Here is a 19427-nt window from a genome sequence, read left to right on the forward strand (position 1 = left end):
TTGGCTTTGTAAATAGTACTCCATTTTAGTATTTGTTGGTGAAGAGATCTGTTATCTGGGCAAAATAGATAATTTTTATAATTTTTGTCCAAAGGCTTGGGGGATGAGATCTGCTCTGCTTGTGAGTCCTTCCATTTCCTCTGCACCTGTGCCAGTGGAGATACAGAATCTTCCACAGAATCCTGGAACAGACCAGCGTGACAGGAAATGGTTTGTTAATTCCTTAAACTAAAATAAAATATTGCCTAGTTAATTGTATTTGGAATTCCAAGCCATAATCTTAAAGTACTTTAAATATGATTGAAAGCAAATTATTCATATTTGTGAGCTGGAAAGCATATTATTAATAATCATATTGAGATGGGGAAAATAAGCATGTTGGTGATAAAGGGAGTGCGGTTGTCTAAATGAAGACCATCAGACAGCTGTCCTTACTTATTATTTATTTGAAACAAAACATTAATACATTTAAAATAAATCTGCTCTTATTAGCTTGATGTGGTAGTGGTGGATGATTCTCTGCTGAAAAAGACAGTAGAATATTTTCCCAGGTCTGTAAGGAAAGTATATCCACTACATGTTATTCCACACAACATGATGCTACTTTGAATGTGTTTTTCTCATTAAAGACGAAGGGTAAAGTCAGAAGCAAAACATGATTAAAATCTGATAAAGCATGAGATACCCTAAGGAGACTGAGAGAGAATCTGATGACAGGAAAAAGACACTTTAATTATTTAGACTTCCAGGTTCTTTTTTTAGATTAATAGTAAATATACAAATATGGATACTTTGTGTCTTATTGGAGTTAATCACTTGAGTTTATCCTTTCCCAAATAAATATATGTGGCTTGGTGGGGGCTCCTTGGGGATTATTTGATTCAGTGGTCATGTTGGGTGTATCACCTGTTCAAGTTATTTGTCTGTTTGTGAAATTTGATAATTCATAGGATTTTTCTCTTTTTCTCTTGCTCTTAGTTTGTTTAGTACCTGAAATCTAATGCATTTCTGTGGTGATCTCAAGGTTTTGGTCAGCTTTCTGTGCAGCCAGTTCTTCCTTCATGGTGGTGGGTCAACAGTGGTTGGTGATTATTTTCAGTCTTTGCTATGTAATTATTTTTCACTGTTATTTTGGCTTAACTAACTGCAAGGTGCTTGCTCTTGATATTTGGGCATATTTTTACTTCAGTTCCAAATAACTTGCGATTAGTTTATAAGATTGAGTTCCCTTCTCCCCCGGCCCCATTTTCTCCTTTTTATTTTCTTTCTACATGGGTGTATGGTGGTGATACTTTGTGTATATTTGTGTGCATCTGGGTACACACTTAAAAGTTTAAAGAGCGAGGCTTATAAATGTCAAATTTATTTTTAATAGCCATTTTTAGAAAGTTTCTTCAATTTCTTATGGAAAACACAGCTCCTGTAAGCAGTTATGTTTTATCTCATTGATGTTACCACCAAGTTCTGTTTGCAAGGAAAAATAGTACTGAGACTTCAGCTGTAAAAGAAGTGTCTTTTATGTGTTTGCCTTTTACGTTAATATGGAGTGAGAGTCTGATTAGTTGACATACTATATTACGACACTGAATCTTTGATTTTTTCCATATTAATAGGTACATATTTAAATCTGCTTGATTTTATTTGTTAGGTACTACTTGGTTTCTTTGATGCATCCTTTAGAAAGAGCATTGAATTTATTAAATTTTAAGGAAAATGAAAAATTTGGAGCTGTGTGTTCTCCTTTCTTTATGTGGTTGTGCTGAGACCTCCTTTACTGAAATAGAGTAAAGTCGTGCTCTTTATAACATAATAAGCCTCAGTGTAGGTCAACAAGGGCATGGAACTGAATATAGAGCTGGCATGTTTTGGAGATAGTGGACTCTCCCGCCTTAATTTCAAATGTGTTCTGCATTTCATTCTTTTTTCTGCATGCTTTGATTCTTGTTAATGCTTTCAAAAGAATATAAAGCAGTCCTCCTTTAGAAAGTGATAAATGGTTAAAATTTGGAAATGCTTCCTATGTTTGAACAATTGGGCAGAATAATGGACCATTCTATTTCTGGCAGATAACTTTCAACCAATTTAATCTAAACCTACTCCCTGTTCAAGTCTTCAGCATTTTTTTGCTGGTATCTTTTAAATGACACCATTATTAGAGCAAATGATTTGGCATATCAGTGGCTTAGAATAATCAAGTATTTAAAATTTCACGTTTTGAGGAACAATTCATGTATTATAAACCCATAAATCATTTGTAAGCAACAACAGAAACAAAACTGAATAGTGTTTAGAAAATCTTGCATTGGTAGGGGAGAACATAAACGTAATTTAGTTTTCTAAATTTTTAGGACCATAACTTGAGGGTTGTGATTTTTGTGAGCCAGGTCTGATGAACAAATTGTATTTCAGTTAAAACAAAGATGATTTTGTTATAAAAAAGCCTTCCAATTTTGTTTTGAAAAATTATTTTAGTTAATTTATTTTCAGTTTCCCTAAGGGATAAAGGTGAAGATTAATGTTTTGGTTGAGTTAGAAAGATAACACTTATTAAAAATGTATTTTTGCACATATTTTATATTTGGGGTGGTATTTTCCTTTGTAGTTATTTTAAATATGTGCTGCCCTTTCTGCCATGTCACAAGACTTTGATTTTCTTTCTTTCTACTGGAGGACCCTTATCAGTTCTAACCAAGAAGTGCATGTATGCATGTTTCACTCTCAGAATTCTGTAGGCCTTTTCTATAGCACTGTAATAAAAGGTGCCTAATATGCTTACTAAACTACTTCTTGGAGAGGGTATATCATCTCATCACATTATCTGTACCTGTTGAATTTCATTTTGAGGTCTTGTGAACTTTGATTATATAAGGAGCAATGATTCTCTATTGCTAATTGGGAACATTGATGTAAAATTACATGGCCTCTGAAGGTAGATTTTTTATTTTTAGTGCTCTTTCTGAATTTTGTTTCTTGGATTTCAGTTCTGTGAAATCCCATAATTTGAGGAAGAATTTTCACAGTTTTCCTTTTCCATGTATGCTTTTGTCCTTATGTAGAGTTCTTTTTTCAAATATTTGAAGTAAGTAGATTATGAATATTTTTTTCTTCTGATTAGAACCCTTAACAACATTTCTGCTTTTAATATTAGTAACAACATCAGGGACAGATACAGTGCCTTGCTTTCTGAGAATTTCTTCTTTAATTCACTTAACTGACTCAGGTTACTTACATGTATTTCCATACTGGTATTTTTCATTACATGTAACTTTGTGGATTTCCCCCACTTTGTTATTCTTGAATGTTATCATTGCATGGAGTAGATGTTGGTAACTACTCATAGCAGCGGTGCATGCTAGTCACATTACCTTTCACCTTTACTATCTCTTACACATCCATTTTCTCCTATTCCTATTGACTAACTGTGCTCCCCTCCCGCTCCCCAACCATCCAGGCTCTCTGCTGCCAGTGACTGCTGTCAACGTGGTGGAAACCAGTGGAACACAAGGGCCTTGCCCCCACCCCAGACCGCACATAGAAACTACACTGACTTTGTTCATGAGCACAATGTGAAGAATGCAGGAATCCGTCATGATGTTCATTTTCCTGGCCATACAGCCATGACTGAGATATGAGTGTTGAGCCTCTTAGGCATTGGGACTCTTTGTCATGCAAGTTGATGGTATACATTATCTGGTGTTTATAAAGGATTGATCACATTAGGAGTATTTGGGAGAATTTACAGTGAGTCACTAGTTGTTTAGTGCTGTTTGTAATTGAATTCTTCCATGAAAGGGACAAGGAATCGAAGAAGCCATATACCATCAATGATAATGACAAATGTTTTGTGTTGAAAAGAGTGTGTATACCATTGTGATTTTGGAAGAGTTTTCAGATCTTAGTTGTTCACACATCACCAGACTATATCTCAGGAGAAGGTTTGTGTTTGTGAACAAGGTGCCCATTATTCCCCCACCACATGCCATCCAAAGAGATCGAGGTTAAAAGAATCAGACACACTAAAAACACACTGGAAGCATGTCCAGGCATAATATATCAGCCTTTTGAGATATTTATTAAAAACTTGTTCTTATACACTATTTTAATATGTCTAAAGTGACACATGCCTTAATTTAAGTGCCTAAGATTTTAATTAATGTAATTTTTAATTACAAACACTTTTACTTTTTAATAAACACAAATATTCTAACTTACCAAAAGATTTAGAGATCACATTAATAATGTGGCTCATATATAGAGAAATCTGAATGGTTACTTTTGAATGGTTAACTGATTAACATTCAGTTAACATAACAGTTAACCAGTGGTTAACTGAATGGTTACATTATTACTGAATGGTTATATAAAATGAAAAACGTATTTACTTTGTCTTTTCATTTTGCTGGCTTTTCTCTTTCATCTCATACACCTGACAGATTACGCAGGTTTGCAATAGTCTCATAATCTGATCCTGTATAACCTTTAAAATAAAATTCTGAAGCCAAAACCATATGATTTTTAGATTGTATTACTATTTTTGATCCTTTCTGAACTTTAGAATTTCAAGCTCCTTGGTTTAATTAATAGAAGTGAATTAGCTGGAAAAAAGTCCATTTCTGATAGGAAAACATGTTAAGGGAATCATTTATTCTGTCTTTTTTTAGTTTTCTTTTATATTTTAGAAAAATTTTCAAACTTTTAAACTATGTACATAGAAATTTATAGATTTTTATATTTCGAAGAGTTTATAATGCTTCAAGATAATGAAGCTTCATTATAAACAGCTTAACTCATTTAATGCATCCTGCTTACATAGAGGTTGGTTTTATATCTCAAATCCTTCCTGCCAGACAAAGATTAAGGTTTCAGAGGGCTTAATACTGGACTATTGGTTTAATACTGAATGGTTGGTTGCAGTTTGTCCATAGAAGACCTAAATAAGCAGAACTGACTAATATTTAAAGAATGAAATTTGTAGGCAGGTTTCAATCTGAGTTCAGTATAATTATGTGTAAGAGATGGCCACTCAAAGTATTTAGCACATCTTCTAAATATAAATAGATCTGTTATCTTAAAGAGCCCAGCTCCCACCTCTATAAGCCCATCATAGTTTAGCAAGCTTAAAAATGGCCACTAATATATGGCCCTTATAGTTGTTTTACACTTTACATAGCTCAGATGATAATTGCTAAGTATTGTCATTGCTGATTTTTTTTCTTAAAAGAGAGGAATTTGGATTATAACATTTTAAGCACAGAAGCTCTGGGTTGTGCCATTCAAGAAAAGATTTCATGGGTATGTATATCATTAAAAAAAGTACTGTTTCTATAGTAAAAACCAAAGAGGCACAATGAAGTTGTAAGGTTTGACCTCACTCACTTTAAAATTATTCTTAATCTGCAGGACAGATGCTCATATAATGCCCCATATATATCTTAGCAGATTGTAATTGAAGAGTAAGATCTTCAGTTCATAATTGAAAGTGGCCATTTCTATATTTATAATTTGAGTTAATCAGTACTGTTACATTTAAGGGAAGATTCAGATCATGGTTTTTCTTTTGTTGAAAACCTTGTAAAGAATTGATTTGCGAATTCCTGATGAGAGAAACTGGATTGGAGGGGTGTTAGGGATGGAGGCAGCGATACAGGTGAGGAAAGTAAAGGGCTAAGGCTGGATGGTAGTAAAATTAAACTTGTCTATTTTATAGAAGTTCCCATATGCTTCAGAATTTCATATCAAATATTGCAAATACTTGTTCTTTTTACTGATATTTGCAAGATGGATATATATATGTTGTTTCCAGAGCTATCAGGTATTTATAAGTAGCTCAACCTAAATTAAATAAATTGTCACCAACCTATTTACACTCTATATTTTATTATGCCTGAAGAGTCAGTGATGATAAATTCGGAATTAGAGAAGTAATAACCTCCAGAAGCTCCTTACTGGGTCACCATCCTTTTGATCAAAGGGTGTCATCAGCACAGAACTTAAGTATTATGTCATTTAATTTACAGTGCTTCAGCTAATTTTATTTAACATAATTAATTTAACATCTTGAATTAGGTTGGTTATAGTTTGACTGTTTTTACAGTCAAGGAAACTTGTAGAAACACAGCAAAGCTAGTGACCTTCACACTTTCATGCATGAACATAAATGAGCTCATAAGATCATTGTCTCTTTTTGTTGCATTTCAAAGGCGTTTACCTATCTTGGAGTAAGACCTAACGTTTCTGACCTTGATAGGATAATCATAGATAATATACTTTTAAATGAATTTGCAGAGAAAAATAAATTTTATTTGTCCTACTATGTGTATAATATGTCTGTTTTGAAAAGCACCTAGTATACAAACACTAATAGTGTAATACCAGTGTAATTCAAATCATCTTTGTTTTTTTGGAGGGGAGTTTATTTAAAGTGTTGGCCAAAAAAATGTTATTTATAACACTTGGTTGGATCTTTTCTTAAAAATTTCTTTTTGTTGTTGTTCACTGTTCAAAAGGTACATCGCCAGGTTGGATCTTTTTATTCACCAGTGTAAACTGAACAAGTGTGAAGGTGGTTGTCCCCTATTAGTGCATCGTGCCCCAGTGGTGGGAGATATAGTTGTTTGAGCCATGGTACTGTCTTTGGTCAGGGCACACTCTTCATTTCGAAACCATAGTTCATTGCTTTGAGAGGCTGTTATTTTAGTGTTAGTCTTTGAATATTGGTTTGAAAATATTACAGTTACTATTTTTTATGGTTGGTATTAGGACTTATGGATTTGCTAAAACAAAATCATCTTGTCTCAATAACATTTTATCTCTTTCCCACCACATTCTTCCTTCCTGAATTTTAATATGTGTTATACCACATCATCAGTTACATCTTGCTTTCCAGGATTGTTGTGAATGCTTGTATGTGAGATGCTTTTACATAAGGGCTAGGATTTGGAGATACTTCTGTGGTGGGGAAACAACTTTCTCTCCTTCCTTCTCCATGCCGGCCTCTTCCCCTACTCCCATGTATAAAATGTGATTTGTCAGATCCTTTCTAGATATTATGAATCATGTGGATTTAGATACGGTAGTCTTCCTCTACCTCCCTTTTGCAGAACATAAAAATTTCTCATCCTTTGTTCATAAAATTTTTTACTTTAGTCACATGAAAACATTGTGAGAATGGAATCTTGTTCCATTAACGTTAACCTTGGTGGTGTAGAAATTAGGACATGAAGCATGTCACTTTCAGTGTAAAATATGTCAAGGAGCTTCATTTCTTTCATCAATTCTCGACAGTTGCTAACGTAGTAATACACTTTAGTTGCTTTGAGCACTTTGAGCTGGTGAGAAGGGAAATACATAGTGTCTTTGTTAAAGAATGAGTGAAGAGAAGAGAAAATTTTAAAATAAATTAATGAAAGGAAAATAACTTTGGCTTTTTTATTGTTGTTTTTATACTGAAGTAGAAAAACAATTGTTACTGTTCTTCCTGAAGGAATTGTTCTCACAGTTTTATTATTATTAGATAATTACCTAAGCTTCTGTCTTACAAGCTGTGGCCTCAGTTCTAGGTGGTGGTGCTTGAGTGAATATTTTACATTTTGTTCCTGACAGCTGGCCAGCATTGTGTTTACATTGGCATGGAAAAGAGATATCTGATTCAGAGAACAACGTTATCCGAGGATTGTGACTGAAGACTTCCTTAATGGTGTAATAATGTACCTCCTCATAAAAACAGGTTCGACAGCTGTAGCTCATTTTTTGTTGTTGAAGGAAGTTTCATTTGTTTTGTTTTTAACTACTTTTAATAAAGAATTGAGATCCAATGTATGATTAAGATTTGTAAGAAATTGCAGATTCCTTAATAAATCTCACATCTACAGATATGACTAATCATTGATAATAAATGCAAGATATTTTAAATTGTTAGGGGTAGAGTTAAAAATGAAAAATAAGAGGTTATAATAATAGGAAAATGATTGCTAGCTTGATTTACCTTGTGGAACTAGTTAGAGGAGTATTCAGATAAATTGTGGAAAACATTAGAGGATGCAAAATACCATTGGAATTTATACCCATTAACAGAGAAGAGTTTCTTATTACAAAACTGTATTTGTAGCCCTGCCAATAGCTTCAGGAATTACTTAATTATAAACTCTGTAGAAGTTCGGAGATAAGATCTGTGTTTAATAACTTGCATTAAATCTTTTTGGGGATATCATCAGCAAAACTCTTGGATAATTAGAAAGACCTGGGAAGATTGGGTTCTCTGGAATATCTAGGTTATCACTTTGAAATTTCACGATCATGTTGGAGTAATAACATTAAAATATTTGAGTAGTAAAGGCATTGAATATCAGTCGGAGTCATCCACATTTGGTAAGGAGGCCTGGGGCATTTGTTGCAGTGAAAGATTTCAGGAGTCTTGTGTTGATATCTCTTTTTTTGATTCATCTCATTTGTTGAACACCTACTAGAGTACCTCACTGGGTCTTCTTTATACACAGCCACTTATAATTATGCCTTTCCACATACCCTTGAATTTCTTGACCCTCTTCCTGTTGTACGCATCTGGTTAAATCCAACTCTGTATACTCTGCATATAGATGGTGAATGTGAAATACACACAGAATTTTTGAATGGTCTTTAAATTTTGACCACTAAGCCCAAGTGAGCCTTCAATGCTCCTTGGTACCATATTACATTTCCTTAATCTATTTGTTCTCCTACAATGCTGGGCTGACTTTCTCCTCTTTCAAACCACTTCCTCCCTTCCTACTTTTTGTTCTCAGCTAATAACCTTGCTTTCTACTTTATTGAAAACATAAGCAATCAGAAGAGGTCTTCTCTATACTCCCACCATTTTATCAGTGAACTTACCTGCTTTTGGGAATTTGTTCCTTGCTTTCCCTGCTGTTACTGTAGGTGAACCATCCGTATTCTAAGGCCCAGGTCCTCACTAGTCATTTAGATCCTCACCTCAAGTTACTCAAGACCATCATTTGAGCAATCCTCCCTTTTGTTCTACTGTATCACTTTTCCCTTTCTACTGAAGTATTCTGATCAGAACAAAAACTTCCTAAGATAGCTCACATCATTTAAAAAAGAACTATCCCTTGGATCTACCTCTTTTGGCTTTTCCTCCATTTTCTTGTTTCACTGGTAGCAAAACTGTTTGCTTTGTAAGAATTGTCTATACTTGCTATCTCTTCTTTCTCTTAATCTCTTGAACCCATTCTAATCAAACATTGTCCCTGACACAAAGGACTGGGTATGATTGTGCAGATTGCATACTGTACAAGAGTGCCACATTTAGGAGAATGATGTTCACATAATTTATGACAGTGATTTTCCAGCAGATGGCACTAAGTGTCTTGTTCCAAAAAGATGAGTGTATTTGACAGTTTTGCAAGAGATGGAAGTGTCTTTTAAGAGGAGCATTGTTTTAATCCATATAAAGGCTCTGCCTTGAGCTAATAGTGTTATGCTACTACTCCACCAAAATAGCTTTATTAGATCACAAATGACCTCCATATTTCTAATCCCACAGTCCATCTTTTAGTCAGCTTAATTAGTATTCAGAACAGTCTCTCACTTCTTCACGAAATTGTCATCACCTAGCTTAGAGATATCACTATTTTTTATTGTCTTCTAACCTCCCTTCTAACACACCACTGTCTTCTAACAAGCCATTGTTTTTAATCCCCTTTGCTAATGCCTACTTATCTCTCCAGCCCCTAAACTCTGTTTAAGGAGCTTTTCTGTAACAATTCATTCCCTTTGTAATATCATCCAGCATTATGGTTTTAAATGCTATCTGTACACACTGGCAGTTTCTCAGTTTGTATCATCAACTTGGACTTTTAAATTTCCACACTTAAATATCCAACTGCCTATCTGACATCTCTACTTAGGCATCTAATATAGGCATCTCATTTTTAAAATTCTTTATTTTGAGATAATGTTCAGCTTACAGAACAGTTTCAGGGATAGTACAGAAATTCCCACACCCTCCTGCCCTACCTTCCCCTGATTTTTTTTTTTTTTTTTTTTGAGACCAAGTCTCACTCTGTTGCCGAGGCTAGAGTGCAATGACACAATCTCTGCTTACTGGGTTTCAGCAATTCTCCAGCCTCAGCTTCCCGAGTAGCTGGACTACAGGAGTGCGCCATCATGCCCAGCTAATTTTTGTATTTTTTAGTAGAAACGGGGTTTCACCATGTTGGCCAGGCTGATCTCGAACTCCTGACCTCAGGTGATCCTGATCCGCCCGCCTTGGCCTCCCAAAGTGCTGGGATTACAGGTGTGAGCCACTGCTCCCGGCCCCCTGTTGTTAACATTCCCGGCCCCCTGTTGTTGACATTGGTACAATACCACAAACTAAACTGGACCTTACTCAGGTTTCACTAGTCTTTCCACAAGTTTTCCAGGGTCTGACCCGAGATCCCATGTTACATAGTCCCCTTCAGCCTGTGACAGCCATTCCATGTTTTTCATGGTTGGCCAGATGCCTTGTAGAATGTTCCTTGATTTGGGTTTGTGTGGTATTTTCGCATAATTAGTTTGAGGCCGCAGATTTGGGAGAAAATACTGTAGAGGTGATATTGGCATCCCGAATTTAATATGTTCAAAATTGGACAACATCTATCTCCTGACCCCTGCAGTTTTTCCCATCTTTGTGGTTTTTGTAGCTTCGTAAGTGGCAGTTCTCTTTTTCGTGTTGCTAAGCATGTCTTGGGCTCTACTCTAGACCTACTGAATCAGAAACACTGGAAGTGAGGTCCAGCAATCTGTTTCACATGCCCTGCTGGAGATTCTGATGCGTACTGAAGTTTGAGAAGCACTGACTTAGACCAGAGCGCCTTATAGTCATCTTGACTCCTCTTTGTCTCATACTCCAGATGTCTTTCAGAATCAGTAAATTCTGTCAGTTCTATCTTCAAAATGTATCAAGGTCTACTGCTTGTTACCATCTTTACTGCTCCCATCCTGTTTCCGTTTGTTGTCAGCCCTGCCCTCTTACCTGGCCTCCTAGCCATTGCCTTTCTCCTCTGCTCTCTGGTACTCCTTTCAGCAGCTGTAGTGATAACAGCAGATCATGTCATTTCTCTGCTTACACCTGCCTGTGTCCTTGTCTCAGAGTAAAACCTCAGATCCTCACATTGATAGAAACATGCTTTTTCCTCCCTTTATCTTCTGTCAATCCTGACCTTGCTTACATCCAAAGACTCATCTTCTTATACTGCTCAAACATACCAAGCATGTTCTCTCAGGATCTTTGTACTTTTACTGCTTCCTGAGTATTCCTCCCTTCAATCTCTTATGGTTCATTCCGGCACTATCAGGTTTCTTACTGGAGAAGCCTTTCCTGACCACTCTGAAATAATCATGTTCGCCGCCCCCTGCCCAGTCTTTTTATTTCCTGTCTGCCTTACCCTGTGTTATTTTTTCTCACTCCTTTCATTTTAGTATGTGTTTGTTTGTCCTCTCTATACAGACAGTCCCTTATGATGATTCTTAGGATTTTTCAGCTTTATGATGGGTCTGTCAGAGTATTGAGTGCATTTTTGACTTACAATGGGTTTCTCAGGACATAACCCTATTGGGTAAGTCAGAGGTATCTGTGTTTTTCAACAGAATGTACGCTCTATTAAGGGAGAGCATTTATTTTGTTTCCTTCTGTATCCTCAGACATTCCATATATATTATTTGATTGAATGAATGAATACCAAGCATGTCTTGGCACACCTGGTGATGCAGAAATAGTCAAAATACTGTTCTTGGCTTCAAGAAATTTATACTCAAATTGTGGAGATAAACAGTTTTACAAATAACTGATAAAGGGCTAAATCCAGCAAGCAAGAAGAGTAGAAGTGGTTGAAGTTAAGAAGCCTTCTTGGCATTTGCATCAGATTTCCAGTGAAACAGAATGAGGAGCTTTGAATGGATAAATCATTATGGGCCCAGGGACCTATAGGAAAAGAAAATTCTAAAGTAGCTAAGTGCAAGGTGTAGTCCAAGAATGATGAATCAGGTTTGAGTAAAGAGTATAGAATTTATGGGAAGGCATAGTGATAATAATAGCTAATACTTGAGTGCTTCTGTGCCAGACATTGTTCTGGAGGTACAGCAGTAAGTATTCACTCTAGCAAAGCATCCTCATTTAATCCTTATGAGGATCTATAAGGTATTCAGATTAGTGAATAAATGAAGGCACAGAACAATGAGGCTGGGCTTCAAACTCAGACAGCTTAGTCCTAGAACCCAGCCTTGGCTACTGTACTGCCTCCATAACTCTAAAGGTTGTTGTGGTCCAGATTGTAGAGAGTAAAAAGGAGTGTAATAATAATTCTATTTTAGGAGGCAGTGTGAAGAATGAATTCCAATTGGTGGAAGACCGGATTGTATTATAAAAATATGCTGCCTCCATTCTACATAATTGTTAAAGAATCAGGTCAGTTTTCATGTACTGTTACTAGAGGACATCAGTGACACATTGTTGAGTTTAAAACTTAAGTTGTTAAGTGTCTGAGGTTTGTTCCCATTTTTGTAAAAGCAACCAAATCATGTATATATTAGTAAGTGCGCGCACACACACGCACACACACACACACACACACACACACACACACACGAACCTAACTAGATAAATAGGCTTTCAGAGAATGGGGGTGAGGGTGACATTGCTTTTCTTAGCTATCATTCACAACTTTAACAATACATTACTCCAAAGTATGGAAGGAGACAAGAAAAACTGCTTCATTTTACACAGGTAAGTGTCCATGAAAAGTAAGGAAATAGGTAGAAGAAAGAATGTCTTTACATATTTCTTTATACATTCTTTAGAGATGGATATGAACTAAGACATTACCAAAGCCACAGATTAAAAATATTATGTGTAACTACATTAAAAAAAATTTAAGTGTATAATTCAGTGGGTTTAGTTTATTCACAAAGGTGTACAACCATCACCACTATTTAATTCTGTAACATTTTTATCCCCAAAAGAAACCTCTTTCCTATTAGCAGTTACTATCAATTATTCCTTCCTACTAGCCCCTGGCAAACACTAATTTACTTTGTATTTCTATAAATTTGCCCATTCTGGAAATTTCCTAAAAGTAGAATCATACAATGGGTGCTCTTTTGTGTCTGACTTTCACTTAGTGTGGTGTTTTCAAGGTCATCCGTTTTAGCATGTATCGGTACTTGATTCCTTTTAATGGCTTAATAATATTCCTTTGTATGATGCCCAATGTTTTATTTATCCATTGTCAGTTGATAGATATTTGAATTTCTGCTTTTTGTGAATAATGCTATGAACATTCAAGTGTAGGTTTTTGTATAAACATGTGTTCTCAATGGTCATGGTTATATCCGTAGGAGTGAAATTATTGGGTCATATAGTAACTCTATTTTTAACATGTTGAGGAACTGCCAAATTGTTTTTCAGAGTGGCCACACCATGTGGGTTCCAGTTTTTCCACATCTTCACCAACACTTACTGTTACCTGTCTTTTTTATTACAGGCATCCTAGTTGTGAAGTAGTGTATTGTGGAGCTGGATGATGTTGGTATATTTTGATCTGCTTACTGACTTTTTGCTTATCTTCTTTAGAGAAGTATCTACAGACAGTTTCCAACTTAATGGCTTGACTTAAGAGTTTTCAACTTATGATGGTGTGAAACTGTTGTAATTTTGACATAATGTTGAAATTTGAATTTTGATCTTTTCCTGGGCTGTAATATGTGGTACATAAGATATTGAGCACTTTGTTTAAAAATAGGCTTTGTGTTAGATGATTTTGTCAAACTGCAGGCTAATGTAAGTGTTCTGAGCACAGATAATGTAGGCTCGGGTAAGCTATAATGTTCTGTAGGTTTGCTGTATTAAGTGCATTTTCAATTTACATTATCAGGATGTAACCCCATCATCAGTTGAAGAACGCCTGTATTTCATTCTTTGCCCATTTAAAAAATTTGGTTATTTGTCCTTTTATTATTGAATTGTGAGAGTTCTTTATATATTTAAGATATAAGTCCATTAGCAGATACATACTTTTGAAAAATTTTTTATTCTCTGCAGTATGGTCTGTTTTGGAGAATGTTCCGTTTGTACTTGAGATGAATGTATATTCTGTTGGTGGAGCATTCTGTATATGCCTGCTCAGTCTTTGGTTTATAATACTTTTCATCTTCTATTTATTTATTGATAAGATAAACTTATCTAGTTTTTCTGCTCGTAAAGTGAAAGAACTATTGTTGTCTATCTCAAAACTTCTGATTTAGCTTTATGTATTTGGGGACTCTGGTTTTAGTTACATGTATGTTTATAATTATAATATTTTCTTGATGATTTTCCTTTTGTCATTATAAAATGTCCTTCTTTGTCTTTAGCAACAATTTTTATCTTATAGTTTCTTTTGCTTGATGTTAGTGTAGCCACTTCATCCCTTTTTTGTTAGTGTTTGGATGGCATATTTTTTCCTTTTTATTTCAGTCTTTCTGTGTGTTAGAATCTAAAGTGTATCCCTTGTAGACAGCATACAGTTGGATCATGTTTTTTAATTCATTTGCCAATCTCTGTCTTTTAATTGGACAGTTTAACATTTACATTCAGTGTACTTACTGATAAGGAAGGCCGTATGTCATTTCATTTGTTTCTGTATGTCATGTCTTTTTTTGTTTCTCACTTCTTCCATTACTGCCTTTTGTGTTAAGTAGATATGTTCTGGTGTACCATTTCAGTTCTTTTTTTCTTTCTCTTACTATTTTATTTATTAGTTTTTTGAGACGGAGTCTCACTCTGTCACCCAGCCTGGAGTGCAGTGGCACGATCTCGGCTCATTGCAACCTCCACCTCCCGGGTTCAAGTGATTCTCCTGCCTTAGGCTCCTGAGTAGCTGGGATTTCAGGTGCCTGCCACCATGCCTGGCTAATTTTTTTTTTTTAATTTTCAGTAGAGATGGGGTTTCACCACGTTGGTCAGGCTGGTCTCGAACTCCTGACCTCATGATCCGCCCGCCTTGGCCTCCCAAAATGCTGGAATTACAGACATGAGCCACCACGCCTGGCCCTCTCTAACTATTTTAAAACATTGTTTTCTTAGTGGTTACCCTGGGGATTACAATTAACATTTTATGTTATGTTGTGATTTGATGTTATGTGATGTGTTGTGTTATGTTATGTTATATTATGGTATGTTATTTTTCGAGACAAGAGTCTTGCATTGTCACCCAGGCTGGAGTACAGTGGCACGATCTCAACTCATTGCAACCTCTGCCTCCCAGGTTCAGGCGATTCTCATACCTCATCCTTCTAAGTAGCTGGGATTATAGGAATGCACCACCACACTCAGCTAATTTTTTGTATTTTTAGTAGAGACAGGGTTTTGCCATGTTGGTCATTGCTGGTCTTGAACTTCTGGCCTCAAGTGACCTGCCCGCCTCAGCCTCCCAAAGTGCTGGGATTACAGGTATGAGCCATACTGCCCAGCCTACTATTAACATTTTAATTTAAAACAATCTAGTTTGGATTAATACCAATTTAATGTCAGTAGTACATGTAAACTTTGCTTCTATAGAGCTTTGTCTCCCACTTTGTGCTGTTTTTCTCATACAAACTATGTGCATTGTATGCCCATCAACATAGATTTAAAATTTAGAAGAAACATTTTTCCAGTATTCTCATCATTTCATCCAGCTTTCACAATGATTCTGCAGTGTGCTTTCCTTTTCCTATATGACTGAAGGAGGTAATTGACTCTTCTGCACCATTCTGGTTCTTACCCTCATTTAGGAAGATTAGGAAAAGCCTTATACTGGAAACTTGAAAATAATGTTTCTTGCCAAAAGAAGGACAATTTTCTTAAAAGTAATGATGAATGGTGTTTTGTTTTGTTTTTTGAGATAGGGTCTTGCTCTCTCTTCCAGGCTGGACTGCAGTGGTTTGATCATGGCTCACTGCAGCCTCAATCTCCTAGGCTCAAGTAATCTCACTTCAGCCTCCCAAGTAGCTAGGACTATAGGCACATGCTACCACACCTGGCTAATTTTTTTATTTTTTGTAGAGATAACAGCCTCCTATGTTGCTCAGGCTAGTCTTGAACTCCTGAGCTCAAGTGATCCTCCCACCTCAGCCTCCCAGAGTGTTGGGATTGTAGGCATGAGCCACTACATCTGACCTAAATGTAGTAAGTCTTTATGCTACTACTGAAAAAAAGAATGAATGTCAAAATAGTGTGTTTGTGAAAACAGTACCAACTGGGAATTTGCATAATATAAAAATCCAAAAGGATTTTTCCCTTTAAAGCTTCTACTAGAAAATAATAAAAACATCTTGGATGTTACCCTTGAAAATATTATTCATTTGCCGTTAATTTTAAAAACTTATTGTGAAATAAACATATAGAGAAAAGTCTATAAAACATACAGTTCCAGTTGAGTATCCTTCTTCAGGTTAATAAATAGAAATTACCACCTCTTTAGAAGTTCTTCTGGTCTCTTAATCCAAATTCATGCCAACACTCTAACTCCCAAGTGAGTTGCCAGGGTTCATTGTCTTCCCCAATTCCTTATTCCTATCTCCCTTCTTCCCTGTGAGAAACCTGGCTTCTATTTGGTTGTAATATGTGCTAAACAGTTTCAGAATTGCTATACCCATGCCACTGTCAACAACAAATCTAAGTGACGTTTAGTATTTCTTCATGGTTCTCCTTTTTAGACTGAGAGTATATAGTTGAAGTATTGCACTTAAAATTTACTTGGATTAGTTCCCTTTCCCCCTCAGTGTGATTATGGTATTTATTTGGTCGTAGATGAATTTTAATTTTTCTAGATATTGCCTGACTCTCCTTCATTGAGGATTCTACATTTGACCAGCAGAGTATGAGAGTGCTCATACCTCTCATGGCTTCACCAACAAAGGATCAAGAAAGACTGGGATTTTTGCCAATCTGAAAAACAATATATGGTATCTAAGTGTGTTTTTTTTCCTTAGAGCTTTATCAAGGTACACTTGATGCAATAAAGTGCATCTTTAAAGTGTTTTGAGTTTGGACGCACACCCATGAAACCAGCACCATAATCAAGATTCATGATGAATATGTTCCATATAGTTTTCATTTAAATCCCTCTCAGTAGCGTATTTGTATGTTTAAGAGCTATTTGCATTTTTTCCGTAAATCGCTTGTTCTTATCTGTAGTCCCTCTGCCCCCTCCCCATTTTTAAACAAGGCTGTTGGCCTTTTTCTTCTCTACTTTTAAGAAGCTTTTTTATGGATAATTGGGATATTAACTGTATGTATTTAAGCTGCAAAAATATATTTTCAGTTTTTCACTTTTTATTTTGCTTTTAGTATTTTTGCTATGCAAAAGTTTTAAAAGTTTTTATATAAGCATATTGATCCATTTTTTCTTTAATAGTTTCTGGAATTTAATAGAGTTTTCCTCACTACTACATTTTAGAGGAATTCAGCTATTCTTGCCTCCAGCCCTGTATGGGTTAATTTTCTTACATTTGAATCTCAGATCCGTTTTGAAACTTGGTTTAAGATAGGAGTAATGAAATCTAATTTTGTTATTTTCCAGATGGCTTTCCAATTATGTCAACCCCACTTTTCAAGAAATTCATTATGGTGCCGAGGCAACTGTATGTCCACATAGAAAAGAATAAAATTGTACCCCCCTCTCAGACCTAAATTTATTTATTTATTTTTTCTTTAACTTTTAAGCTCAGGGGTACATGTGCAGGATGTGCAGGTTTGTTTATATAGGTAAATGTGTGCCATGGTGTTTTGCTGCACAGATCATCCCATCACCTGGGTATTAAGCCCAGCATCCATTAAGCTATTCTTCCTGATGCTTTCCCTCCCCCACACCCCTGACAGGCCCCAGTGTGTGTTGCTCCCCCTCTCTTGTGTCCGTATGTTTGCATCATTCAGCTCCCACTTACAAGTGAGAACATGTTTGGTTTTCTGTTCCTACGTTAGTTTAATGGCTTCCAGTTCTATCAATGTCCCTGCAAAGGACATGATCTCATTCCTTTTTATGACTGCATAGTAGTCCATGGTGTAAATGTGCAACATTTTCTTTATCCAGTCTGTCATTTATGGGCATTTAGATTGATTCCACTTCTTAAGTGCATAGTGCTGTGATGGTCATATGCGTGCATGTATTTCTACCATGGAAGGATATTATTTTGGGTATATTTCCGCCTCTAGGTCTTTGAGGAATTGCCACACTGTCTTCCACAGTGGTTGGACTAATTTACATTCCTACCAACAGTGTAAAACGTTCCTTTTTCACCACAACCTCACCAGCATCTGTTGTTTATTGACTTTTTAATAATAGCCTTTCTCCCTGGTGTGAGATGGTATCTCATTGTGGTTTTGATTTGCATTTCTCTAATGATCAGTGATGTTGAGTTTTTTTTTTATGTTTGTTGGCCGCGTGTATGTCTTTTGAAAAGTGTCTGTTCATGTCCGTTGCCCACTTTTTAATGTGTTTTTTTCCTTATAAATTAGTTTAAGTTCCTTGTAGCCTCTGGATATTACCTTTGTCAGATGGATAGATTGCAAAAATCTTCTCCCATTCTGTAAGTTGGCTGTTCATTCTGCTGAGTCTGTTTGTTTTTGTTTTTGTTTTTTTGTTCGTTTGTTTTTGCTGTACAGAAGCTCTTTCCTTTAATTAGATCCCATTTGTTAATTTTTGCTTTTGTTGCAGTTGCTTTTGGCATTTTCATCATGAAATCTTTGCCCATGCCGCTGTCCTGAATGGTATTGCCTAGATTTTCTTCTAGGGTTTTTATAGTTTTGGGTTTTACATTTGAGTCTTTAATCCATCTTGAGTTAATTTTTGTATATGGTATAAGGAAAGGGGTCCAGTTTCGGTTTTCTGCCTATAGCTAGCTAGTTATCCCAGCACTATTTATGAAATATGGAGTCCTTTCTCCATTTCTTTCTTTTTTTAAAACACATGCTGAAGATTTATTTAGTTAATTAAAGAGAGAATCAGCAACAAGATGGTGTAACCCATCCAAAGGAGAATTTAAAAACATACGTAAATATAGGCGATCAGAAAAACCTGCAGTGAATTTACAAAGAGATGAAAGCAAGTCAACATCCACAATAGCGTAATCAAATACATGTCTATTTGAGACAATTAATTTGCATTTCTGTGGGCAAAAGCACTTGCATGATTTTCAGCTCAGTATAATTTACATAATAATATTAAGCTCAAAGACAATAAAAAGCTAAGAAAACTCAATAGAGTACGCTAGATGAGTAAGCATTTTTTAATTTTAAAATCTTTCATAATTTTTTCCTCTAAGATTCCATCTACAGTGACTATTTGACCAGTTTAGAATACAAATAAATATGCTCCACTGTATTTATTATAACTTCTCATCTTGGATTTTTGAGGAAAAGAAAAACTTCAATT

General features: G+C 35.7%; 1 protein-coding gene across 8 annotated transcripts in view; it reads left to right on the plus strand.

Annotated features, from left to right (window-relative positions):
* EPB41L5 (erythrocyte membrane protein band 4.1 like 5) overlaps positions 1–19427 on the plus strand; it is a 175439-nt gene that overhangs the window by 86455 nt on the left and 69557 nt on the right. For 6 of the 8 annotated variants that reach the window (XM_058434302.1, XM_058434303.1, XM_058434305.1 and 3 more), the window contains exon 16: positions 95–210. In XM_058434302.1, coding sequence (XP_058290285.1) covers positions 95–210 — 116 coding nt within the window. Of the gene's footprint in view, positions 1–94; positions 211–3451; positions 7727–19427 lie in introns of all 8 variants that reach the window. The other 2 variants (XR_009211878.1, XR_009211879.1) reach the window with 1 other exon arrangement.

The sequence above is a fragment of the Hylobates moloch genome, unplaced genomic scaffold, assembly GCF_009828535.3.
Source record: "Hylobates moloch isolate HMO894 unplaced genomic scaffold, HMol_V3 SCAFFOLD_24, whole genome shotgun sequence".
NCBI lineage: Eukaryota > Metazoa > Chordata > Mammalia > Primates > Hylobatidae > Hylobates > Hylobates moloch.